We start from the raw sequence: 26,680 nt of genomic DNA on the forward strand, positions 1-26,680 counted from the left end.
GCTATCCTTAAACTGTGAACAATGACGAGTAGCGGTATCGATGATTTCATCGAATTCCCATATACAATTCCTCGAAACGCATTCAAGATTCATCAAGCACTCTTAAAACCTTTTTCTTTATGCGGACAAAACATCTGTGCAAGCTGTGGGAGCTCTTTCACATAAGAAACAAAAAATAATTTTAATAACCGGTGTCAGCTGGTGGTCTGATGACTCCCTTTGTTAAATCCCCATAGGCACTATTTAAAGAACTGACGACAAGCAACATCAACGATATCACCGTGGCAAATCCTTGTAAATGCTGTAACGTCGTAAATTACATTCCGTACGTTGTTGACTGCGGTAGTTTAATGCACCGCAGCACAATCAAGAGAAACACACTGGTCAATTATTGTGGAACCCATGCAAGTATGTAATCGCAACGTAGAAATAATCAGCCAGAAATATGCAATTGTGCAGAAAAATGTTACGCACGGTAATGGATGAATAATGTTCTATTCTGAGACAGTCAGACTTGACGTCTCAATAACATCCCTACGATTCGCGTCTTATACGGTACAAGCTTCTTCCCACTGTATATTAGAGCGATAGGTACAGTACAGTGTAGAAAGGATGGTATGATTTTACATAGAAACATACGTGGTCTTATATAATACTGGAATCTTTCACTGTACTACGTTAACCATAGGGTTCTAATTGGATAAAGGAATCCCAAGTTTGCGCTTGGGCAGAAAGTGCGTCGGTATAGACGATGTCATTACGATAGGCTCTTATTCTGTAGCTATGGATAGATGGAACGTTACGTGCCTGGTTGCACCAACTAGAGTAACTGCCCTGGTCGTTAAGTTAACGACTAAGGTTAACGTCGCAAATTCCAACGATGGTAAGCGGTGGAACACGTGTTTGAGGATCGGAATCGACAATGCGGCGATTCGGAAGGACGAGAGAGGTCTTAAATGAGACGTTTAAGAGGCTGATTTAATTTATACTCACTGCCGTTCACGCACGGCATTTCTTTTCCTTAGGTGGGACGGAGGAAACACAGGTTATAGGCATTCCGGTTTATCGTTGATCAACGTCGCTATATATATATATCGATAGTAGATCAATATCGTTTTCCTATATTCATACAAGTGTACGCGTGGCCATTTTGTCTCCCCGATCTTTCCACGAAGTGCCGTAAGAAAGCATGTAATGGCGCTCCGAATTGAAGATAATTTCTCTGCCAAATTGACAAGTGGTACACCCCAGGGCTGTAGGGAATTATCACAAATGAAAAGTAAATTAAATGGTACCTTTAATGGACGATAATCACCGCTCTGTCTCCCGATATTCTACGGTATATACATTTATTGTTTATGGAACTGACAGTCCTCCAAATTCACCATTATTAACTCCAAAGTATAATAATCCTTGTACAGTTTATGAACGTTCACAAGATTTTGAAAGCTCAATTCCGGTATATTTCGATAAACAAACATTTCTTACCTTTATCTTATTTCATATCTTGCCCGTTTATGCAGATTCGAATTTCTGTTCAAAGGAGCAACTTAAAAGAAGATATTCATAAATGTTTAACAGTTATCCGAAGTACGACGCTGCTAAAATTCGCGAGTGTAAAGGGGCACCTTTAAAACCGTTAGCGTACACCAATGGTCGTAAACTTAGTAAGCATGAAAAGAGCTCACAGGAACGGCCATTCAAGGTTGAATTTGCCGTTTTCACTGGGACATAAAGCAGTCCGTAATGCTTATGGCCTTTAAGCCCGTTTCACAGGTATCTACGATATAGACTATGTGCACGGGTAAGGAAGCTCTGCGAGCCGAACATTCTCGAAGAACTTTAACTCGGTTTGAATTTTTATTAAAGTTTCTTTTCTCTTCTTTCTTGTTCTCTGGTAGTTAAGGTGTAATACATAAGTATCCGCTATCGGCTTCCATTCCTTGCGATCGTATGCCAAACGTTACTATGGCGTCGTTTTTCTTAACTAACGATCGTCCCTGCAACAGTGCGAAGCCTCTCTTTTGTCACTTATACGCGTGTAATGGAATATAAATGTAAGGTATATACAGATCCCTGAACGCATATAGATATACCATATTAATTACAGTGATTTCCTGCCACTTATACTCATTCGAGATTCAAATTATAGATATTCTCTCGCGGGTCTGAGAGAGCGGGACCCACGAGTGAAACGAGATTACAGGGTGCGCGAGGTTGCATTTCAGGAATCAAATCCACGTCATGGCCCTCGGGGGTCATGGGTCATCCCCCGAAAATTCCCCCAATGAATCGAGGTACCCTCGAGATTGCATCTCGATCGTTTCCAATGGATTATGCTTGGATATTGCAACGTGGAATCATATGGGCGTATTAAACGATGTTATATAATATCTATATAACATATGACAGGTTCGCATATAATATATTATAGTTTAAAGTATAGGATATCCTGTTCACTAAGAACGTTCCTTTGCTTGTTCCTTTCGTTAAGAACGTACTTTTTTTTGCAAAACAGGCATTAATGCATGTGAAGATCTCTGTTATATATTTCTTTAAGTATTATCAGTAAATGTATCTTAATCTAATCAAATTTTGAAGTTAGGTGATTCCGTACCGTGGGATCATCGCATTCTGCCTCTTATGATATTCCGAACGGGGCACGACGTATACATATATCATGAGAACCCATGAAATTCCCATGGTATCTTTGGCAGTTGTAATGCGGCCATTTCGCAGCTGAATTATTGGCTGAAGCAGTTCTGAATGTATATTCATGGCGATACCCTAATGACTGGCAATAGCAATGATTAGTATACCACGATGATTTCTCTCTAGATATCTTTAAGTAACACCAACTAATTATACTGCTGTTTAATGTATCCTATTAATCTCGCATAATGCTTATAATTACAATGAATCCTTTCTTTATCTCAAAGTACTTCTAATCTATGATCGATATTTCAAGAAAGTATACCTAAGCTGTTTCATCCCCTAGTGAAAATGGCTCAACCATAACCTATCTATACATATATACACCTACCTTGAGCCTTCCGCGTTTGATATCACCGTTGAGAAAGAAAATACCTAATAATTTTTCTGCAGGCTGGTCCGAGGCTACTTTACGAGCAGCATAAATCACGACGGTGCACATAAGTGTGAGTGGGCGGAACCGCACGGTACCACAGCGTAAACCATAAATTTGATACATGTTCATTGTGGTGGTCGAAGTCATGGTATAGTCAGGATACGCATCGCGATCAGTGTCCTAGAAAGTTTTTAGTGGGACCTAACAATGGTGGATGCTCAACATGAAATTATTTACCATAGAAATACTTTAAATGAATACACAATTTTGAATTTGAAGTATGATGCAATTATAAGGAATTTGTTAAAATATATCAGCATTAAAGGAACTTCAATATGCGGGCAGTACCATGTTACCCCGTTGGAATGAAGATGTCAGGTGTGAAAATATGCCAAGGACGTGAAGTTGCTTGGTTAAAAACGTAAGAGAAATTCATTCAGGAGCTCTGAGAAAGGAGCCATAAGGTAAGGAGACGATATCGTCTCTGTCGAGAGATATAAGCGGCCTAAAACTTTACCCGCTTCGCATATTTTCGACCTGACGAGAGTCAAGTTTATTGGCTTCGTGCTCGAAGAGTAATTGCGAGATGCGAGATACGGGATACGGCCGCTTCGTAATTTTCGCCGTCCCATCTGGCCAGTAGTGAACTTTATTCGGATAAGGCAGCTGTATCAGGCATTCACTGCGCGTACATTATATTAGACCAGTTTTCCACACGAAAATATTTTGTATATTATATGTAATTGAAAATGCATGTCGGCACATATGTTCACGTATATAGATTATACATATATGTTAAACATATGTAAAACCTATGAAATTTTGCCCACTTTTATATGTGTTGTATTATTTATTGTAATTTGTATATAAAAATTAATATTATTTGTACATTAAATATATACAAATTATATGTTAAATAGATTTCCTTATATGAGTGTATATAAAATGCATAGTGAATAAAAATGTTCTGGTATTAAAAAAAAGACTCAAAGAGGAAGGGTGGATGCGAGCGTGGGAGACACATATACTGTGAATATAAGGTACAATATTTGTGCATATACGTATGTATGCATTATCGATCAGTACATACACAGAAATGACAAAGCGGAATACAATTAATTATTTTTATTAAACACAACGCGATGAATTTTCAAATAAATATACGAATCAACATTGATAGTGTATTGTGTGACGAGGGATGAAACAAGACCATTTTTTCACTAGGGTGAAGTTGGCTGCCCGAGCCGTCGGTGAAGACTGACATCACCCAAAGACTGAAATCGTGTTTTATCCCGTGTCACACACTTTATTTTTTATGATTACCTACATTGAAATAAAGTTTCAGTATCAGCATCCAGTCAGAAACAAGTTACATTAAGGCTAACGATGCGGGGAACTATTAACGTATGCGTAAATTGTGATGAATGCACGTTAAGAACTGTCACTTATGAAAATCAAAAAAGTAAACGGAAGTAACTAACAAACAAACGACAAAGTAATAGGGCGGAAATAAACATTGAATTTAATTTACAGCGGGCAGAAATACAACAATTGCTTCAGTCCGCTGACTTAAAGCATCCGCCATTTAGTCACCCGCTAATGGTTGACCGCGGGATTGGACTGAAATTAGCTTCTCTTGACTGACTGTGGAGACACTGAAACTTGATTTTCGATACAGGTGTGTACAGGTAATATATGTATATAATTAATATGTAGGCTACAAATATTTGCCGCATATACATCAATTTATATGTGTAAATATATGTGAAAATCAAATATATCCAACATATATATATATATTGTATATATATATATATATATATATGAACTATATGACATATATTATTTATAAATTATTTTCGTGTGGGTTGAGAACGTGGAAAAATTATATCAATATTTTTTATATATTTGTACATTCCAGAAGCTATAAATGTTGAAGATAAAATATTTTCCTGCTCTTCTGCTCATAACTATCTAGTTCTCATATTTGAAGTGAAATACAATCCAATTCTACGTGAACCAAGTAAACCCGGTTCGGTTAGCCCTTGTCTCGCGTGTGGTTTCAATAGAAATTGCTTGAATTAACTTGTCCACTTTTTATCCGATCTCTCCCTGGTGGCAGACGATTAAAATTTATGTTCAAAGTACATCATGATAAATGACGCGAAGTTATACAGTTTGTGGGGTTCGCGTGGTTCTTACACCGCGTGTTCCTGAGAAGGTTATACCCATAACACACTCTGCATGTCTCTACCAATTCTTACGGTAAACATAGAGTACCTAATTAGGCTATATATCAACGAGAAGACCAAACTCTCGAGGTTGAAACCATTGTCATCGGAAAAATAAACTGAAGCCTTAGAATTTTGATAATTTTGATAATTCGGCTTACTATGTCAATGTGCACTGACAGGTATAGGATATGAAACTGGTAGTCTTCATCCATAGATGGCAATAAGGAGGTAACAAGACGTACACAGAGATTCGAGAGAAGTCGTCAACTTGTAGAAAGTTAATATTCATCCTGATGATCATCCACGTCCTTTTGGTGCGTGGTAAGGACGCAGTGCACACCATATACAGAAATCCCAACATGTTCCAACACGTGATACGATCTATCCGTGAAGATGTATAAACATAATCGCTAATCGCCGGGTTGTAGTAGTCGTTATAGAAACACAGATCTACAGGACGATTCAAGTTAACTCAACTAGGCCGGCACACCATTTAAACCAATTATCCACTTCCGGGAACGATGTGCATCTACATAGAATTCATTCGTAATTCGAATCACGAACGCGAATAAATTCTGAAAGAAATTACTTGTGGTCTATAAAAGACCTGTTTATAAACCTAATAAAACGAGAACGGTATTTACATGTGAGATACTGTGAGACTTCAGCCTATTATTTCTATTTGATGTTCATCCACAAGTATGTAGTCACCACTTCTTAATGCTCAATTGATTTCTATAGATATGCCATCCGTATACATGACTTTATATCAAAAGTTGTATCCATTGCATTCACGTCTTATCCATAGCAGTATTCATTATCCTGTACGCGATCGGGTAAGTTCGGTTGTCATCGGATCAGGCAGGATTTGGTGAGGTTATCGTAATGCGCATGCGCATCGTTTAGCACAAGATCCGCACATCCCTTTTCTTGAGTCTCACGAATGGCGTACTATTTACAGCAAATTAATTTCAGCGATATCTAACCCTCTCACGAATATATATTTATATATATATACATATGTATATATGTATATACGTGTATATACGTGTGTATTCGTTTTCTACCAGAGATTTTACATCGTGTCCTGCTGAGCTGACTATGTTTTGTCTCGCCTCGGGATACGATCCAGCTCCTACTCCGACAAGAATTTACTCGGCGAGATGCACGACGCCATGGAGTTCGTGACCCGAGCTTTGTCATGCGGCCACGCGACAACGCCACAACACGACGAGACAACCTTTCGCTATCACTTTCTATCGCTGTGGGGTCTCTCGCCAGTGGATAAACTTCTCTGTATTTTGACGTTATCGAAATAGCGCTTCCATCCATGAAAAAGGTATCCGTTGGCCTTTTTTTCAAGGAATCGAGTAACACGGCGCGGAGGCTTGTCCTCATTTTTCACGGTTCGTTTACTAGTGAGGTTGGTATCTGGGTATATCTCTTATTCTTGTTTTTCTCTTTGGTATATTTTCTTAATTTTTTTTTTATTTCCATTTCGTTCCTCGTCACCTTCCTTACGGTATGTTTATATATACGAGCTTTAAAAGGAAACTCAAAGTGGAATTTTAGTTGACAGCTTCCACCGTATAAATGGAACAATTTGATCCGCAGCAATTAAATTCCATTAGTCAGATGGAATTCCTCATGAACATCGTGCACTTTTTTTCGTGCGGGAGAACGAATAGACCAGGGACGGATATCTTCTTGGGCGTTTGGTGCATCGACCATAAAGCATTTCTTATCTGATTTTAGACCGAGTCGTAAAATATTTTAAGCGTAAACTACACCCGGCGATGAGTTGCTTGATAAAAAAATAAGTGAATACTTGACTGCGCTACTCTTAGTAGCGATGTTAATGAGAAGACTCGGTGATTATTGTAGCACTAATAGGAAACATCTACCATTAGGGTACACTTGCTTCACCGAACATCTCCTTTTGCTATTTTTTACTTATTTAAAACCTTATTTAAAACAGTTATTATTTACCTAATATATTACTAACCGTTGCTGTTGAAAATTTAACTCAGCCAGGAAACATGCGACGACCATCAAGATAATCACTAATTAAGCCCAAAGCTAGTTAATTACTTATCGCATCGAAATCCGTTATCCTCATATTCTCAACGCTACCAGCGTGATTCCAAAGGACCCATAAGTCGAAGATAATAGCGATTACATGGGACATATTAAGTCGTACCGGTTCGTGTTTGCGTTATCGACTAGATATTCGCTCCTATGGAAACGGTGTACGACAGTCCTAAGCGATACGGTCGAATACCTAGCCCATGTTAGTTCACGTTTATCCCGTTTATCATTCTGATGGAAATTCATCATTAAATCACCATATCGTAGTCTATTTGTACTCTGATTATTCTCAACTGTACGATGAACTGTGATCTCCATTGATATTAGTTCCGAGTTAACACCAAATCAACATTGAACTTTCTTTTTGACCGAGTACAAAGTATTTTTTTTCGTTGCCCATCATCTTCAATCTAAAAAAAATTTAGAATATAATTATGACCAAGTCACGATTTGCGAAACCAGACCGCTTGAACGTCCCAAGGATTTATTTCGCAAATTAACAAGAATTATCATATTCCTCCCATAAACTATAGGAGCAAGCTAACGAGTCATTAATTTCAATGGGTAAGAATCGTGTTCCATGCGAAGATAAAAGGACGATCCCGCAGGGTACGTAGTATGTACCTACGCCTTCGATGCCGATCTCCTTGGCGATCGTCTCGAGTAGCGTCGGGACTATATCGCCATTGAAAACCCGCCTGCAACTTGCCCATGCCTGAGTAAGACTCGCATCGAATCCATAAACGCGACAATATGATCACAAAGTGCGTTTACATTTGCTAAGAACGAAATAATTGCAATTTACGAGCATCCGTACGATCACTTTTGCCTCTTGTAAGAATCTCCCACGAAAAGTCGCCCACGTGGTGACACCGCATAAGGCAAAGTAAGCCGCAAAGACCAGAGCATTGAGCTACGTAATATAGTACAGTGAACTCTTTAATACGACAGCCATCTTCCTTCACTTCAAATTGTACATCCTGTTCGGCGATACAATAAGTCTCGTATATTTAAACGGGCCTGCACGATCGATTCTGATCCAGTCACGAAGCTTGATGTTGTTTTGACACGCTGCCTGCTAATTACCAGGATTATATTCTAATTAGCATGATAATTAGCCAACGTCGACAGGTTTAGGACTTCTCAGCTCCATTCATGCGCCGCCTTACCGCTTGCGGGAACCGTTCACAGTTTCCTTTTTTATTCTTATTTTTTAAAATTTTAATTGAATACTATTTTACTCATATATTTGTATATAGACATATACTTGTACACTATATAGAAAGTCATAATATACCCCGATTTCATAGAAGCGACTCGATTTAGAATTAATGCACCAATTAATGACTACCTCCGGACTGCGGCACCAGTCTTTTAATGTTCAAGTTATACATGGCATCTCGCAAAACCCCATAAGAAATAAGGATAACAGATATCATATATGTATACCTGTATAACATCCATTATACTTATTAATACCGTTCGGTATGGGAAATAGCACGATAGCATTTTGTTCACTTTATATTCGCGGCTAGAAAGATTTACAATTAGAATCCAGTCTCGCCCTCCTTGGAGAAATAAAAACGTAATTTGGGGTTTACTCGTGGACGATTCTGTTCCCACGCCTCTTCCGCGGATTGGCCGACCTCGGCACGCGAACTCCAGACGTTAACCAGAACCTTTTTGGTAATCTTTTTCTTACATGTACGGATAATTAAAGCATTGCGAAAAATCGATCGATTTTTTTCAATACTATACTCTCACTATTGCCCTACAATAAGTTTGTTGATTTTGACAATTTTCTTGTGCACATTTAATTGACTTTAAAGAATAATCTATTCCGATAAGTCCAGTAGATCATCCTTTTATTAATTGGTTCCCGTGATGGTACTCTCAAGCTAAGACGCAATAGCCCCATAGACTTTTCTTCGAGATCCTATGATTCATGACGACTTGGCGACCCACGTTAATAGAAGGCCAGCCTACAAAAAGTCAGGATAGTTTAACAACCCCAAGAGGAAACTGGAAGCATTGGAATTCTTTATATATTATACATATAGTCGGTCCACAAGTTCGATGTATTTCTTGATAGATTGAAAACAACGAAGTCTTCATCAAGGTACACGTGTCACTGCATAAAATGTTATTTTGCTAAGGATTGCATTGCTTACGAACTATAAAAAAAAAATACATTAAGCTTGTGGACCGACTATATGTATATACTATACTCTCCATTTCCAGCAAATTCTCTATCGAATATACTATATAATTGTATACAAAATCAGATCCCCGAATCCTATATTATATACTATGCGTTCCAGTCAGGCCAAATGGGAAGCGTTTCAACAGCTGGTCAACCTCTCCTAGACGTTTTAGAGCTTTGTGCACTGTAAATATGGATAGAAATCTGATAGCGCATCCTTTAACCGATAAGCACGAGCACCATTTTAGAATTTTATAAGCGACTGGAACTCATGTGGATCCTTACTCGTTTCTACTAATAACAGAAAATCAGCCTTCCTCTATTCACAATCCTTACTCCATTCTGGATCTATTACCAAAGCCATTTCACGTATACCAACTACTCATGGGATTGTTGGTACGTTAGTAGTTTTCTCTATCCGCATCTACTGGCTTCATGATATAAGAACATGGTACGTATATATTCTTCCATTTCAATGAAGACTCCAGGCCACTTTTATACCATACGATCCTTCCAGGTAACTCGAGATTGTCAACTGAGCGAATTCATAATGTAAGACCTGTTTTCTCTGCCCTGTTGGTACGACCAAGAAAATGGAAATAAGCTGTGCATCTCTGAGAATTCGTGAAACATTACTATGCGAATTCGTCATAGAGTTGGAAAGAAATCTAGAGGATTTTTACGTTTCATTTAAAAAAGCTCGATCTTCAAGTGCCTGTGAAAGCTCCCATTAAGACATCCATATAAATGGCTGTGAAATCCAGTGCAAAACTTAGAGATACTCCAACAAGGATCTCTCCTGCCATCGGAGTAACCTTCACCCAGGTGTATGCAGATCCACGTCCATTTGTATTAATAACCAATATCTTCAGTGCTGCAAGCCTCCCTGATGTTCAAGGTCGCGTGAGGTTAAGGCGTGATCAACAAGCTATTCCTGGCTGCTGCTCCAAGTACGTTCTTTACTAGTCACTGTATCCACCCGGAAGTTCAAGGAAGCGAAAGGATGAGCTGCCATAAGTTGAAATTATTGTTACTCGCTTCTATAACTTTTATACGACCTGGGCAAAGCGTCACGCTATTTTCCACGATATAGAGGAAAAGAATTATCTAAAATTTCAATCGGAAATTACTCGATATTCCTTAGAATATTAAAGCGATAGGAAAATCAGAGTCTCACAAGAAGAAAGCAGGATTAATCAGACAAGCATAAATCACCAAGATCGTACTTGGAGGTTAGAACTCCTGTTCTGGGATCGGGTGTATAACTTATAAGAAGGATGCGCAGGCGGCAGTGATATATAGCCGCGAGATCCCATTGTCCGTGACTAAGTTCACGGCGACAGGCCACCACGCTACAAGATTCTTACCCGTATTAATTACAACGTTCGGGCTTCGTACTTCTTATTGGATTTAACGAAGGGTAAGGGGCGGATGAGTGTTTGCTCCTCCAGTACGATCGTATGACACAAGCTTTCTTTATTCTATGATGCACTTACGATACCTACTTCTCTGTGTGTGTTTATGTTTGCGTTGATAGATATATATATACACTCTTATTCGTCTGATTCGTACCGACTTCATAGCTCTTTCTACCTTTTTCTTCCCCAGAGACCATTACACAGGAATCTCCTCGATACAATTTACAGGCTACCTAATCATTGGGTACGTACCATTCGGAGCTTGTCTGCACAACCTGGCAAACATCTTCTAGTTTGACAGGAAACGTCCTCCTGTAATGAGAGGTACGAGTTAGTGGTGGGTGGCGAACCTGATGACAGTTTAAGATGGATAATGTGTGACAAACGATAGAGGAATTCATCGTTTATAAGGATTTCGTGAATTAGTTTTGGAATTTTTTGTATTTATGCGCTTCGATACAGTTGCGAGCTGCTAAATATTAAGTAAATATTATTCGCGAGGATTAATGCCTTGGAAGTTAAAATAGTATGATTAATAAAACGTAAACCGAGCTTGAAGAGCAATATTTAATCCGTACTTTCCAAACGCTTCGAAATAATAAAATAACCCATTTAAGAGAGTGTAAGAAATTTCGAAAACTGATTTATTCGATAAATATTTTTTATTTTCGAAAAATCATACATTCCCAAAGAGTTTAAAATGAATATGTTTAAGAAAGTAGAATCTAATAAGGCTACCTGTCAAAAGACCCCTAAAACATGTCTCTATACAAATTGCCTGTACACTCTATAGGTTTAATTTTCACCCTACAATCATGTCTTTCTCGAAGAGCTATTCAAGCTTCGTTCTTCATGGGGTAAAAGAGTATAGGTATATAGGCAGGCGAGAGGAGTCGTGATCTCGCGTAGCATCCATCGGCCGTTGCGGAGATGCCGCATCGCACCCGTAACCATATAATTACGCGAGCACGGCTGTGTAGCATAGGTACGTGTGCGTGAGACACAGCTTAAAAGTTTCACGCAGACGCAATAGCCGAGGCAACAGTAACGTGGATGCTGTGTGCGCGCGGAATGATTTACACCGTTGCTGATTCCCGTACATTCCCTTGCTTTTACATTGGACCTAACCGGGACTGAAGGAAACGATGAATCCCGTAACCCCGGGGTCTTACCAGTCACTGGCACTCCTAAGAAATCCTTACTACCATTTGGCACCCCTAAACATATTCTAATTTTAAACCAGATGGAACATTATCAGAATTCATCAAAACAGAACACCACAGTGTAATTAGGCTTGCAGCGACTAAACGAAAGATAAGAAAGAAAAAAATTGTTCCGTTGAAAAATAACGAATTAGCATCGTAATTCTGCAGTCCCACACAGTTTAGGCTGCCTTACGGTTACCAGTTTTATTGTGTTTAATTGTTTACTAGTACTTGATAGTTGACTATTTGCGACTTTAGGGCGGCCATTGATGTAGTACACAGTTTGTCACCAGAGTGCGCGTTATTAAATCATGGTGGATCCAAAAGTTTCTCGTTACCCAATGCACTGTTCGCATATTCAAAAAACACAACAACGCGAGACTACTCATAGGCTCTCGTGTTTCCAGCCGAGCATAATTATCCAAGCAACAGCCATTAATTAGTACCGCTAATTATGTGGAACGGCCGGGCGAGTACTATACCCTCGCTCGGTCTTGCCGATGTTGGTTTATCCTATTTGTCGTGCATAAATAGCAGATTAATGCCGCCGATACCGATGCAGTGTGCATACTAATGCGGATTCAAAGTTTATAGAATCTAATTAGCCATATTAGTGCCTATGAACTTAATAAAGACAGTTAAACCAGTCTGCATTAGGATTTTACATTGGCACACGTCACGATACCTACGACTGTGGACAAGCATCCATAAATCCATCAGTATACATGCAACTGTACCACTTGGATCGCACCAGGAATAAAATATCGCATGGAGAGAAAAAGCAAGCTGATTACGGATTAAAAGAAGCGGAAGTAGCCCAAGAAAAAAGTTGCATTTAGGCCCCTTGAGAGTATCTGGTCTCTTACTCTCATCGTTCCTCAACCAAAGCCATAAGAGAGGATGGGGGAGAGATGCAATGCCGGCTTTCTTCCCTCTCTCTCTCTCTCTCTCTCTCTCTCTCTCTCTCTCTCTCTCTCTCTCTCCCCTCTCTCTTTCTCTCTCCTCTCTCTTTCTCTCTTGGGTCTGTTTGACATAACCAGTTCGAAGCTGCGGGCAAGGACATCTCCCGACAATCACCCGTTCCTGACCAGCGCAATAACTCATTCTCATCCATCCATCCATCCATCCGCCATTGAAATATCGATGATATGATCAGGAACTATTAAGTTAGGTTAGGTCTGACCACGTTTCTTCACCACCTTTCACTAGGAGCTCATGAATATTTTTATATTGTTGCACATGTTATATTACGAGGCACTTATTTATGTACACGTGCGGATACATGACTTGCACTAGACACAGATCTTTAGGATTTCCATTGTTATTATATTATAAAAATTAGCTATTCGTCAAATTTAACATCAAGACTACAGTCAACCACTACTTTAATTTCTTGCGCTGTATAATAACTGCTTTTGCAATTTTTTGTTGTTGGAGAACATCCAATGCAGTATCTCTGATCAGGTATCTAAACATCCTACGTGGATGTTAAGTGAACGTTCTGTACTATTACATGTCATAACCACATCAAGAGTGGCAAACTGGCAAGTACCAGTTGAATGTCAGGATGTCAAGATACTAACGTGTTACTGGATTCTGTGACGTTCAACTAATTGATGTAGTAATTGCATCGATAGAAGCAACTTGATGGAGAATCAGCTCTGTGGAAGTCAAACCTATTGGTTGTCCCTGGGGTACCTGGTACGTATACGATTCGTATGAATCGAACCTTAACCTATACCGAGTAAAATAAAATCAATAGTAATAAGATACTATATATAGGTTTAATGAAAATATGACTTAATTAAGATCGTTTGTAGAATGACTTATATTGTTCTAAAAGCATGAAATCCATTTTATACTGATCGCGAGTAATATTATTCATGTTTATAGTCGATCCGGTGAAATCCTATTGACAAGTATAGTGTTCTAAAATGGGACAAACATAAATGTAATGATTAAAATTCTTGCTCGATCTTCTTTTCTTATACGATGCTTCTCGCTATTACTTCTCTCTACGCAGGTTATGGACTGCGTGCAAGATCGCCGTCGGGACATGATCGTTAAAGCGTTATAGAAGCGACTTCCACGAAAAACTGGATCTATTCTCCAGGGTCCTTACGATTGGTTGACTCCTTCGATCGTTGCTAAAACTGTAAATACCTCATTCTCTATTGGATACCCTGTTGAGACACGGACGCTGATTCTTTCCTTTTATATCGTTATCTTATTCCTCTAACCTTTTTCACCAACCGTGTATTATTGTCTACTGCAAAGACGATCGCTCCATATTTTGTAGTACGATGATCGTTTCTGGTTGATATGGAGATAAGAAATATCATGTCAATTTCTATACCTAATTAATTCAAAATGTTAATAAATTTCTCCTATAGTTACTTTATGTTTATCCCAATATCTCTACTATAACTAATTTCCGGCAAACCAATTACGGTTTTCATTATAGTGCACCTCAGTAAAACCATTAACTACGTGTTAATAGGAGTATAGATATAATATACTTCACTTCGAGTCAAGTGTAACATGCGATGTCTATAGAAGTGTATTCGTACGATAAAGCCTACGAGGAAATCTTACATTAACAAGTAAATCTTTCTTACCCACTTCTTTGCCAGCCATAATGGTTAATTACTATCCGGGGAATGAGCTCCTGAATAGACGTAAAGGTGCAAAATCTTTATGATCCTCGCAAAATTCTTATGCAATCACAGACGACCACTCTCGCAATCAAGAAATTAACGCCTGATGGAAATTCCCTTGTGATCTTTAGGTTAGAATTTCTGAGGTCAGAAATCCAACAAGGTTTTCATCTACAGCCGTCCGGTACTGGAAGCCCAACTAACTGCGTCCACCTAACTGCTCTTTATAATCGAATCTTGACAAACCTCATCTCGTCTCGGTATTTACCCACGAAATCACTGAACAAGCGGAAGTATTATATATCGAATAACGGTGTCACCATTTACCGGATGTCGCAAATATCTCCTGTGCTCCACATTACTTCCTACGAAGAAAATTAGCTGTAATCTCAATGAATCAATCTCTAAAAGGATCTTACGGCTTCACTGATTATGAGATATTCAAGATAAGGCGGAAATTGCCTATCGGCTTATAGATCGTAAAATCTCCAAGTCTGCCCATCTACAATTTATTACGTGAAACGGTATAGTCTGTCAATGAGAAAAAGAAGTTTCGGAGGGGTCATCTTCCTATGACTTTTAAGATGAAAGAGTCCCCTAGACAGGATCATTTACGCGCGGAACAACTGTACGTGAACAAGACATAGATATGTCTATTTGAATAGTTCACGAGGGCATTCTCATGGTTCTCGACAGTCGATTAATGTAACCTGCCTTTATGTAGGATCACGACGAGACTCTCACCGTGTATCTAGCCTCGACGTAGCAAATAGCCTTTAACCAGAGAAATTGGCGGCTGTCCGACACCGCGATTCGCGATAGAAATTTCGCGCTTGTTACCACTGCTTCGTAACTGTTTTCAATCTACCTGGCGGCCGTCAGTTATGCGCCTTGCTCTTTCATCTAGCCAGAATAAGATTATCCAACGAGTATTTTCATAATGGCGACATTGAAACACGAGGTGGATCTATTAGCCACGTATCTTATGTACGCTCACTAGTCACGGGGTGGAAGCATCTACAAGGACGTCGATGGAACTCGTCGAGAGACAAATAGCTGGTAATAAGAGTAGGAGTGATAGAAGCGGAGGAGAAAATGGCGGAATAACGGTACGGCTTGTAACGCCATGCATTTCAGGCACATCGCTAGATACGGAACAACTAGTACACTTTTAAAGGATCCTCAAGTCGGTTACGTGGAGACTCAAGTAACTCATTGATTGAAAGGGTAAGTTCACAATGGCACCAAGATATAATGTGAATAACTCGTATATCTACGTATACTGTATGCTGGATAAGAGTAGTGGGATTTGTATTGTATCGCAGCACGATGAAAAAGCCTCTTGAATGTAATCAGCCGCATTCATCCTGCCACTCACTTCTTGTATGCTAGGCCACTCTGCCGTGTTTACAAGGTATACCGACCTACCGCAATATTATGATTGTGCGTGATTCAATGGAGGATGCCGAAATTGACTGGATCTCTTTCAGAGTCGTTACACTCATAACGAAGCAATGGTAATTATTTAGTCGACGGCCACTCGATTTAGCATTGTACACACCGTGTTTCTACCCACTGTGAACTGTTTCGTATGAACGGGCCTGTACGGACGCCGTAAGGTTGTCAACAGCGGACTTAATTTTTCACGGCGTTAATTTGCCAATGATTATACACTCTGGACCGCGTGACTACCCTACTTCTTCAGACCTGCCAGCCACGAAACCCGCATACATATGTGCATACAAATTGCAGTCGCCTGCATGTTATTTATCCTGGAAGGATTCACCCTGCAGATCCACCCGAATACTTGGAATTTTATTCGAAAAAGGATGACGTGTCCGCATCCCTATAAAGTACAGTTAAGATACAATCCTACGGATAATTAAACGCGAAAGACTTATTATCTCTTAAAATTGTCACACTAACCATACTTTCTGATTCTAATCTCACAATTCCCAACAAACACGATAGCTCCTGCAGTCATGCACAAGTGGTAATTGCCCGGCGATCCTCTAGAAGTGAAATCGTGATGGAAAAAAAAGGAAAAAGAAAATAATCAAAGGCAAGAGATAGTTAAGAGGCGCATAATGCGTAGACGTTCCACGTACCGGCAGAGAACGAGGCAGGCACAGAGAAGATCGGTGTAAATTGGCATTGCGCAATTTGCCTGGCAAGTTCTGTCACGGATTCTAAAGTCTCGTAATGTCACGTCGAGTCCGCGCGAATACTCATTTATCCTTCGTATCTCGCGGGACTCAGGATAAGAAAACTTAACAAAAATTTTACAACCTATATTTTTCATCGGAATAAGGTATAACACTGAGTTGTGTATAACAACAAGGTATAACACGTCGTTGTGTGGACGTTGGACGCATGTATAATTTTCGTAGATCTGGATATAAGGAATTTTGGGAGAAACAAGCCAAAGCATCTGACTTATTATAGCATGGACGTAACGCGCACAATCTGCATGGAAAGATACAAGAAACCGTGGTGGGCTCTATCCAGGTATTACTATAAAACCACAAAAGGTTTTGGAGTCAATGCACGGTCGCGTGGCACGTGTGTGCATATGGTAGAAAGTAGCCTTCCAGTGTTAAAACACCTCGAAAACATACCTGCTTCTATAGTTAACACATTGTTCTTTTAACGGCATTACCTTTGCATCAAAACTAACAACACACGTCCCTATCGACCAACCAACAATTCGGCTAATTATTCCTTAACGGGCCTCGATTCACCTTCGTTATCTCGTCCCAACACTCGTCAGGCTCTTTTGTTAAGGCTCCGAATTAATCCCTCCTCGTTTTCAGAACGCTTGCACACAAAGAACCGGATAACTCCCAGTAAATCCCTTAATGTCTTGCAGTAGGAACCGTTTAAAGAGTTCCAGGGGGATGATTCTCCTGTGGTAGAACAATTTTATAAGGACGAGACAGGTTTAATTACATGATAATTAAAAGGAAAGAGATGATTTGAACGTTAAGTAAAAATTGGTTGGCGTTTTACAGGTGCGTATAGAAGAATCACATTGAAAGTATTACGTGAAAATATTGGGAAAGACTCTCGTATTAAAGAGAACAAGGATGCAAAGTAGAATCTTACACTTTGCTTCTTGATTCTTTTCCTTCGTTCACAAAGCCTCCACTATGAGGAAGTTCTTTTATTTATTTTCGCGAGTTATGTACAATTGAACTTTGGTACTTACATGAATAAAAACTTAAAAATGAGGTAAAAAAAAACAATAACGATAATTTTTTGAAAATTTCAAAACACGTAAAATCTGAACCGCTTTAGCGATCTTGTCGAAATTCAATACCAAACAACATTGAACATATCTACAGTTATGAAGAACTATTTAGCTAAATCGTCGAACCTTTACGAAAGTTAGAGCGACCACGCCCTTTTTTCAAACAATTTTAAATGACATAAAATCTAAATGGCTGCATATATTTCATTAAAAATCGCAACATTTAAAGAGGGATATCTACTTTACTTGCGTGCCAAATTTCAGTCCGATCGTTCCAACGGTTACTGAGTAAGAGGCAATTGAATTTTCGAAGCCCTGCACACACACACACACACACGCACATACATACATACATACGGACATTTTTTCTAAACTACTTTTCTTGACGTTTTAGACCATATTAAGTATTCTACCATGAAAATCTCGAAAAAAAAATTTTTCATAAAAACATAGCTTCCTCTATGAGGAAGCAAAAAGGGAAAGTAAGCAATCTCTTCTATTGTCCTGTTCGACAAAACCAGCGTTCGCCACGCTTCGTCCATTTCGTTCGTTCCGGGAGACCCAACCCGACTTGTGCAGAACTCGAGTTAAGGCGTCGCAGCGCCTTAACTGTACATAGCATATCTACTAGCGCTAGGAGTTTCCGATGCTTGTATGGAGCACCTACCTATCTTCCTGGAGTACCTACTCCTAAGCAAAAGGCAGGTAGACAAGCCGACCAGGAGAGACGTAGAGAGTTACCTTCTGGAGTTTGTATGACAATGGACTGCGTAGTGGGGCCTCTTCCTCGCCGAGGAAGCGAGTCACGCTCGCATCATCACGAATGCTGCCGGCATTCACGAGCTCCGCAACTCTCTTTCCTCGCACTCGAAACCTTCACGGTAAATGCGGCACACGTGCTAAGCACAGACTAACCGAGGAACAACAACCACGGACCGTCACGAACAGCTACCGTGTTCGAGAATTGTCCCTTGAATAAAGGGTCTGTGCGCGTTGTGAATAAATGCTTAATGTTAACGAGTTCTTTACACTATTGACTCAGTATTTATTTTGTAGAACTAGAGTCACATGGGGAGATATCTCGATTTAACCAAAAAGACCCATTTAACGAATTTGATTACCTCATTTTCGTGTTTGATTGGATTTCTTTAATATACATAGTATACAACATATTTTCTGTAATCTTTAATATCCGTACCATCAGGGTCTTGAAGCATTAAAGCCTATAGATCTTTTTGCCACTTATGAATATAGAAAATTTGGAAAATTCGACATATTACAAATTTCATTGATTCACCGTAATCCTATAATACGATTATTGATACCTTGCTTCATATTTCGATCAAAGTCCATCGAATGGCTTTACCGCCAGCAGCAGGACTATCTTATGAAAAATGTGTATCAGAAGTTTTTCTTATTAGGCTGCTAGGTTGGAGTGGATCAAAACATGACTGTTTGCAAGAAGATGAGCACTATAGGAATCAACGGACTCTATAAGCCACACTCATCGAGTAACGTAAGGTCCTCAGACTGATAATGGTGACAGTCACTTTGTCCTGCTGAATAAGAGTTGTCTTCCTCTGAAATAATTACCGTGTAGAACGATTACACCGCTCTGATCGAGACCCTCTACCGATTGGCGACGGAGTCGAATGGGTGCAGAAAAAAAAATAAAGAATCAGAGGGAAAAAGGAAGGTAAGAAAATGACAGAGCCACGCTGTATCCCATGGTACGGCTATGGAAGAGTGCGAGCTTTTTAATTTTATGAGGGGCGTTTATCTTACGATTATGTTGATAACTTCTCGGTAGAGGCTCGTAACGTAAATTGGACAAATGCCGGAGCTCACTCGGCACCCGGACGTTACGCACTCTACATCGAAATTGACATCGTCCTGAGATCTGACACAGCCTCAAAATGGATTTCGTAAATATTTATTCTCTTTTTTTATTCTGCCTATCCGATATTGCAAAGTGAATATCTATAAAAATTTCTTCGAAGAAACGATATGTACAAATGCTTGGAGTCAGCAACGCCTAACCGATCGAGAGCTGAGTTGTAACTTGATAAACAAGTTTACTTGGAGAAGCCGGTATCTTATATATTTTCATACGGGGTTGTCCCATGTAGCCCAAATGCTAATTGCCATAGCAGCCGAAGAAAAAGCATCATGCAATTTCGTGGACCCAGTGTTATCTCACACATCCAGTATGCCAAGGTACACGTCCATCCGCTGTAGCTTCTCCAGGGTCCCGATAGCTACCAGAAGATGGTATTGCTCGTGATTTGCAGCACCATCGATAAGAAAGTGCGAGACTTCAATCGGACATAAGGTTAGCCTGTGGTATGTGGATGAGACAGTCGAACTGCATTCAACTGGTTCCAAATACTGCGACAGGATCAACTTCTGCCTGTTTCAGGATGGTACAAGGATGCATGATTCAAGTCGAGACCAGTGACTGTTATTATTAGTCCAATAAGTAGCTGATCTGATAGTGATTCTAATTTCAAAATTTATCACGATAGACCACAAATCATATTCATATTTATATTTACATACAGTATATCTCTTCTGAAGGAACCTTCTTTCTTACAAAGACAATTACGTGAACTTTAAGGAACCACCTACGTACTGCGTACCATTTTGATTGCATTCTTGGTATCCTGTGGGAGTGTCAAATCCCACTTTGCAGGAAACAGGAATCTGATGATTTTTATCCCGGCAGTCAATTCTTTTCTTCGAGTTTATTAGCTATAATCGCGCCCCCGCAGTTTGCAACGTAAGACACGTTTAATCAGTATTTTCCGTGAAGCAGTATGTGCAGTATGTAAAGTCTAGCTTATAGCCTTATTTTGTCTTTTGCGTAAGTAAAAAATTGTTTCCCCAGTGTGTCTCAAAGATGGAGGGAAAGTTTTCTGATCGTTCCTGGGTAAATACCAAATTATCCACGATAATGTCGACGCGGAGTAGGTATTCACGGCGTAATACGTGAGGAATAGATGGAGATAGAGACGTGATGCATGGTCACGATTAGGCCAATAGGCAGCGGCCATCGTGCCATTAAAGATAAAACCCTCACTGCCCCAGAATGGATCGGTGGACTTTACAAGTGCATTATGCGTTATGCTTCATTCATTCGTCGGATATCCAATCATTGCCACAGCTAATTAAATTCTTGATCGGAGGTAAATTTAGCCGTGAAATATCGAATACTTTTAAGAGTGCAATCTCCCTCCTAAATTTCTTTCCAAACTACATTGTCCGGTCAACCTTGGCTACTTCCATTCCAAACTCGCCCCAAATTCTACTTAACAGTACCTTCTCATTGTCGCCGAAGCTAACAAATATCTATCACGTGCATATACTCGATGATACAGCAAATATCATATCTAATGATTCATTATAGTACAAAGAAACCTAATATAATCCACAAAGCGGATACGTACGGAAAGATCATTAGTTGATTGTATTATGCTAATATCACAGACCAGTTCGATGGTATATATAAATCCATGCACGCCTCGTGAACCGTACAAAGAATAACGAGGAAAGATAAAGGAAGAAAAATTTCTTAAAAAAGTAACGCGTGAAAGGTTAGAATTTTAATAAATTCACTGGAAAAATTCATGCATCTTGTATAGAATTAATAATAAATAATCACTCGAACCTTCCTCTCACCCTCTTAAGTAAAATTCAGTATCTTCTTGCACTTACTTGTGAAGCACCCGTTACACTCGCCGACGTTGATGTTCATAGCGCACCGAATGTACGTCGAAACGTGTAATTTCGCAAACGAACCGCTCTGGCTATACTCCGTAGCCGTTAACTCCTCAAGCGTTCAATCCATAATGCCCTGGCGACTAGTTGCAGGCGATTTACACGACGTCAAGGTACAACGCGAGTGGGATCCCACTCCCAGGAATCTATATATCCGAGGGCCAGCGATTCCGAAATCGCATTCGGGACTCTCGGTTTACCGTTCTACCTCCTGGTGGACACGGTCAGAGTTCACAATGGATAAGTTAGCCGGTTACGGTTGTAGCTCGTGCCTGAGCAACATCGACTTCACCACTATAGCCCGTGATTCCGCATGTTAGACTCTTTTAAGCTCGGTTCACACGACTAAAATACAGCCATCACATAAAGACATTCCTCAATGAATTATACAATGTGTTAATCAAATAATCGTTCGGATGAAAGGTTACCATTGACTATCATCAGCATAAAAAAACGGCAATGAAGACGCGACAACTTTTATTCGATACATATAAATGAATTCGTGACAACAACTAATTTTTTATGTACCCATTTTAGATAACAGTTGAAGCAAACAATCGGTTTCTCAATCGGTTTCTCAATAATTAAAGAATTTACCTGTGATCGGTTGAATCGTTATCGATTAGGTTCATACACGAAATTTGGCTCCTTGTCACGGTTCTAGCTGGTAGATTTAATAATCCAATACACCATTAAAAAAGTCTGCGTACTGTGTCGTTACATTCTGTAGATATTCGATTATTTGCCAGGGCCCAAAATGATCGGTATAGTGGGCCCTTTCGTCGACTATTAAAACCGGCCTATAAGTACTTAGTTCGCGTAGTTGAGTGCGGGCGTAATAAGACTGCCTGCTGACGGTGGTAGCGCAGATCGTGCCCGCAAGCGGCAGAAACCCCTCTCTACCTGGGCACTCTCCTGAACTCACCTCCAGCAGTAAGCGCAGCCAGCATCGATGGCTGCCTTGGCTGCCTACCGGGCCTGAGTTCCGAGTGGGTCCTAACCGTAGGTCCCAGCGTAAATCCAAGTAGTCGCTTTGCCTTCTTCGCTCGGCTCGGATCACGCGACGCGCCGGCACTTTTTTTTATACTTCTTTACTCGACCTGACTACACGTATTTTTAACTTGGGACAGATTCACATGCGCCAAAGGGGTCCCCACGTGCCGGATAGGCCTTACTGTCGATAAGGCAGATCCTTACCTTGTTTACCTACTCCATACTTTGTAGAATATTTAATGCTTCTCTGATGCTAAGAGAATTTATACAGAATGTTAGCTTGTTAGCGTTTTAATAAAATTATATGCATCAATTGACAGTATTAATTGATGAGTATTGAGGTGTAATGAGAAAATTTATAGGAGATTAGGGTTCTGATTTATGAATCGATTACTTGGCTTTCGTTATTCCTATAGGTTTACACGTCACTACGTATATAAACGATTGATATAAATATGGCGAATGATGCGAACGATGTTCCACGGTTGGTTTTATGAGAAAGTTTTTAAACTTCTAAATGATCCTGAAAGATGCCCGCTTCGTACGTAAGTGCCTGATAATCGTTTGAAGTTAGTTTACGGCGAGTATCAATTAAAGGATAGAGTAAAATTTATGAGGCAATGTTTTACTTACTTCATGGACAAACGTTACCTTGTACATTATTAGAAAGAAAATAATTTTTAAAAAAATTTCAATGTACATACCTGTTGCAATTCTATATTTTTAGTGTCAATATTGAAATTTACGTAGTAAGTATTAAAATGGTTCTCCAAGCTTCTTCAGCTTTCTAAGTAAAGCTGGCTTGGTAATCAAAGCTCTCTCAATGGAATTGACGAGAACTCGGGTCTGATTATAGGGTGGAAATGGCATGCCTTCTAGACTGTAGACGTAGATAGCGCCATCGATATCAGCCGCGACAAGTTGACTTCCGTTCTTAGTGAACTCAAGTAGCAGAAATCTCTCAGCGTGCGTGGAAATCGTGATCGAGGTCGGCACGTAAGTCTTTCTCTTGATATCCCAGAGACAGATCTCGTTATTAACGGTACAAGCTATCACTGTGGAAATTGTAGGACTCCAAGTAGCAGCCCGTACGCAGGCCATCTGCGTAGACAAAGTAATCAGTGGCTCGAAGATCCCCTCAGCCCAGATCCTGGTGCACCAATCGGCACCGCACGTAAGAAATATCTTTGAGCAAAACGGCGAGAATTCCATCGAGTAGATAGGACCGTCATGCGCCAGGAAGCCCTCGATATGCTGATGAAGATAATTCGTCGAGCATCGATGAACACAGCCTTCGTCAGACCCAACAAAGTATATGTTGCTCAGGGTAGGATGACGCTTAAGCAACAGTGCACCAGAATTCCTGCTTATGGGAATATCGTAAACGGCACAATGATTTGTTCTCTTGACCCCCCTAATTTTTCCTTCTACCCTGGATATCCTCATGATCTCCGTAGCCGTGAAATCCTCGCCAGACCGATAACACAGGATACGGCCATCTTGGTTACTCGTGTAAATTTGTTCCTGAAAATCAAACTGCTCCTCGCCTTCCCACCACTGTACCTGCCAATGGGGTGCATACGAGGGTGACGCGGATCTGCGACTAGAACGCATCACTACCAGATTCAAGCTACTTACGTCGATGACCTTAACGACGCCGTCATAAAATCCTACTGCCAATAAATTCGGCTTATCCCTACTCCAATCCATGTCTGATACCTGACTATTAAAAGTGTAAACGCGACCTGGTAGGCTGGGATTCTTAATGGACCAGATCAATACCAATCCTGTCTTGGAATCTGCACTTGGTGCAGCACCGTAACCAGCGGCCAGGACGTTCTGATTTATGTAATTCCACCGGAAGCACGATACTGGTCGCCCTTGCGTAATGTAATATGTATGCTTCCACAGTAGGTCTAGACTGTAGGTGAACTCTAAACTCAAGCTGCATGGATCTTGTCCAATAAGACCCTTGAATCTCTTCTGCGCCACGATGTACAGATTGCTGGAAATGATTCTCGTCACGATTCGTACAGCATCCTTGAACTCCTTAGTTTTGCCTATTATTGCCAACTGATCTTCAGGGTTCATAATATCCATTGTCGTCAGTTTTGGTAACTTCATCCTGTTCTCCTGCATATGTATCATTTCTTCATCTTGCAGTTTTGACTCAATACTTTTGCCTACCATTGCTCTATTAGGATAACTCGACGAACCTCTCCTTTCCATAGATTCTTTATGGCCTCGTCGGTGAAAAGCACGAGGTTACCCGTCAATCCTAGGGCTTCCATCTCAGCAAATGTGTCGTACAGTACCCAGTTATTGACAAATGTGCCCTGATTACGACGCTGATGTCTACCCAAGTAACTGGACCTCGTTTTCATGTGGACGCAAGGTGTCTGAGTCTCGGCTGTAGCTAATTTCCTATTCGACCCTGCGCCCACTGTAATATATTCATAACGCTCATTATCACTCTTCACAGCTTGACCCTCTGGTGTTCTTAAATCTTCAGTAAGCTGTGGCATCTCAAAGATGAAGACTGTTTCTGTCTCCTTAAGAGTAATTGTTACCTTGGCAGGAGGTACGTGAAAGATATCAGAGTTGTACCTGAAAGAAGTAATTACTATTTCACAAAGTTATTTATCAAATTTATCTATACTCTCACCTGGGTAAACAAAATTGCGAGGGGGCCCTGTCTTCATCAATTGATTGCAAAGGCGATTCCTGGATCTGTGTCGACGTCAAACTGTCGAACACTATGTCTTCTGGTACCAGAACTGCAGTTTGCACGGATGATGTTTTTATGACAAGAGAGGAACTGGCCTTAAGTCCTCCGTGAGCGGAAGCGGATATCACTAATTGCGAACTGCTTGGTGCTTCCCGGAAACCGAAAGTATCAAAGGCCGTTACTTGCTTCTCCTCTATACTGGGATAGAAAAAATGAACCAATGGTTTTGGCGTCATATCCACGCCATCTTCTATTACACGAAGATCCTGTCGTTGTTGAAGAATTGACGTTATATTTTTTGGAGCGGCCCTACGAATTCTCCCGGAGGTGTTGATCTTCATCTTCGAGGAAGTTATACTCTGAGCTCGGGAACTGAACTTTTGTGACTCGCTATCGCTTGGTCTCATTTTTCTTGTAATTTATTGATTAATTAACACCAGAAGATCCTCGAGATATCAGAACTGAATTCTAAACAAAAGAACCGCACGGTCGGAATGTAATTACAAAACCGCACATGAACTATGCAGGTCGAAAAATATAGTGCCGTGAGCAACAATGTTTCCTTAGCGACTTTCTTGAATAAATAACACTTTGTGTAAAATTGTCCCACTGGCAACCTTGTACCAGGGGTTTTAGTAGCCCCTGGAAACGTGATACATCAATACATGGCTGCACTATTCTGTATTACCGACCGTTCTAAGTATAGTGAATTCTGAAAATATAGATGTAAACTTTCACTGAGGGCAGCACCGTCCTCTAGATATTTCTATCATTATGTAGATAAAGTCAGTCACTAATTTACTTCTGACATAAATAATCCTTTGTGTCTCGGTGGTAGGTGCTTTTAATGGTACATCAACTTTGAGCTTGTTTAAAATAATTGACCGTCAATAAGTTATAACATTTTTTCCTTATAAAAATATAAACAAATTAAAATTTTTTTTTAACTGTGGGTAAACCTATCATCATGAAGCTATTTTCGACAAAAAATATACAAGACATTAAATTCGGTCACGGATTTCGAATACTGGTATTCAAG

General features: G+C 40.0%; 2 protein-coding genes across 3 annotated transcripts in view; both read right to left on the reverse strand.

Annotated features, from left to right (window-relative positions):
• The window catches only part of LOC107268372, a 33,869-nt gene extending 11,100 nt beyond the window's left edge, over positions 1 to 22,769 (reverse strand). Inside the window, exons 1-3 of one of the 2 annotated variants that reach the window (XM_015741087.2) lie at positions 22,518 to 22,769; positions 21,858 to 22,265; positions 11,284 to 11,343 (exon numbers count right to left, since the gene is read on the reverse strand). In XM_015741087.2, the coding sequence (XP_015596573.1) occupies positions 11,284 to 11,317 (34 nt within the window). In that variant the 5' untranslated portion in view covers positions 11,318 to 11,343; positions 21,858 to 22,265; positions 22,518 to 22,769. The remainder of the gene's footprint in view (positions 1 to 11,283; positions 11,344 to 21,857; positions 22,266 to 22,517) is intronic. The other variant, XM_015741088.2, reaches the window with a different exon arrangement.
• Positions 22,770 to 22,989: 220 nt separating this feature from the next.
• On the reverse strand, positions 22,990 to 26,239 carry LOC107268371 (WD repeat-containing protein 78). Its single transcript, XM_015741086.2, has 3 exons — positions 25,579 to 26,239; positions 25,130 to 25,520; positions 22,990 to 25,046 (listed from the first exon to the last, which is right to left on the reverse strand). The coding sequence occupies exons 1-3, from the start codon at positions 26,046 to 26,048 to the stop codon at positions 23,670 to 23,672; spliced, it is 2,238 nt and encodes a 745-aa protein (XP_015596572.1). The 5' UTR covers positions 26,049 to 26,239; the 3' UTR covers positions 22,990 to 23,669.
• Positions 26,240 to 26,680: the final 441 nt, after the last annotated feature.

Source organism: Cephus cinctus, unplaced genomic scaffold (genome assembly GCF_000341935.2).
Source record: "Cephus cinctus unplaced genomic scaffold, Ccin1 Ccin1_scaffold0536, whole genome shotgun sequence".
Lineage (NCBI taxonomy): Eukaryota > Metazoa > Arthropoda > Insecta > Hymenoptera > Cephidae > Cephus > Cephus cinctus.

Coding starts and splice junctions, on each gene's coding strand:
- LOC107268371 (XM_015741086.2), bottom strand. CDS start 26,048: ATGAGACCAAGCGATAGCGAGTCACAAAAGTTCAGTTCCCGAGCTCAG. Junction 25,521..25,578: donor TCGCAATTTTGTTTACCCAG/GTGAGAGTATAG, acceptor TACTTCTTTCAG/GTACAACTCTGATATCTTTC. Junction 25,047..25,129: donor AGAATCTATGGAAAGGAGAG/GTTCGTCGAGTT, acceptor ATACATATGCAG/GAGAACAGGATGAAGTTACC.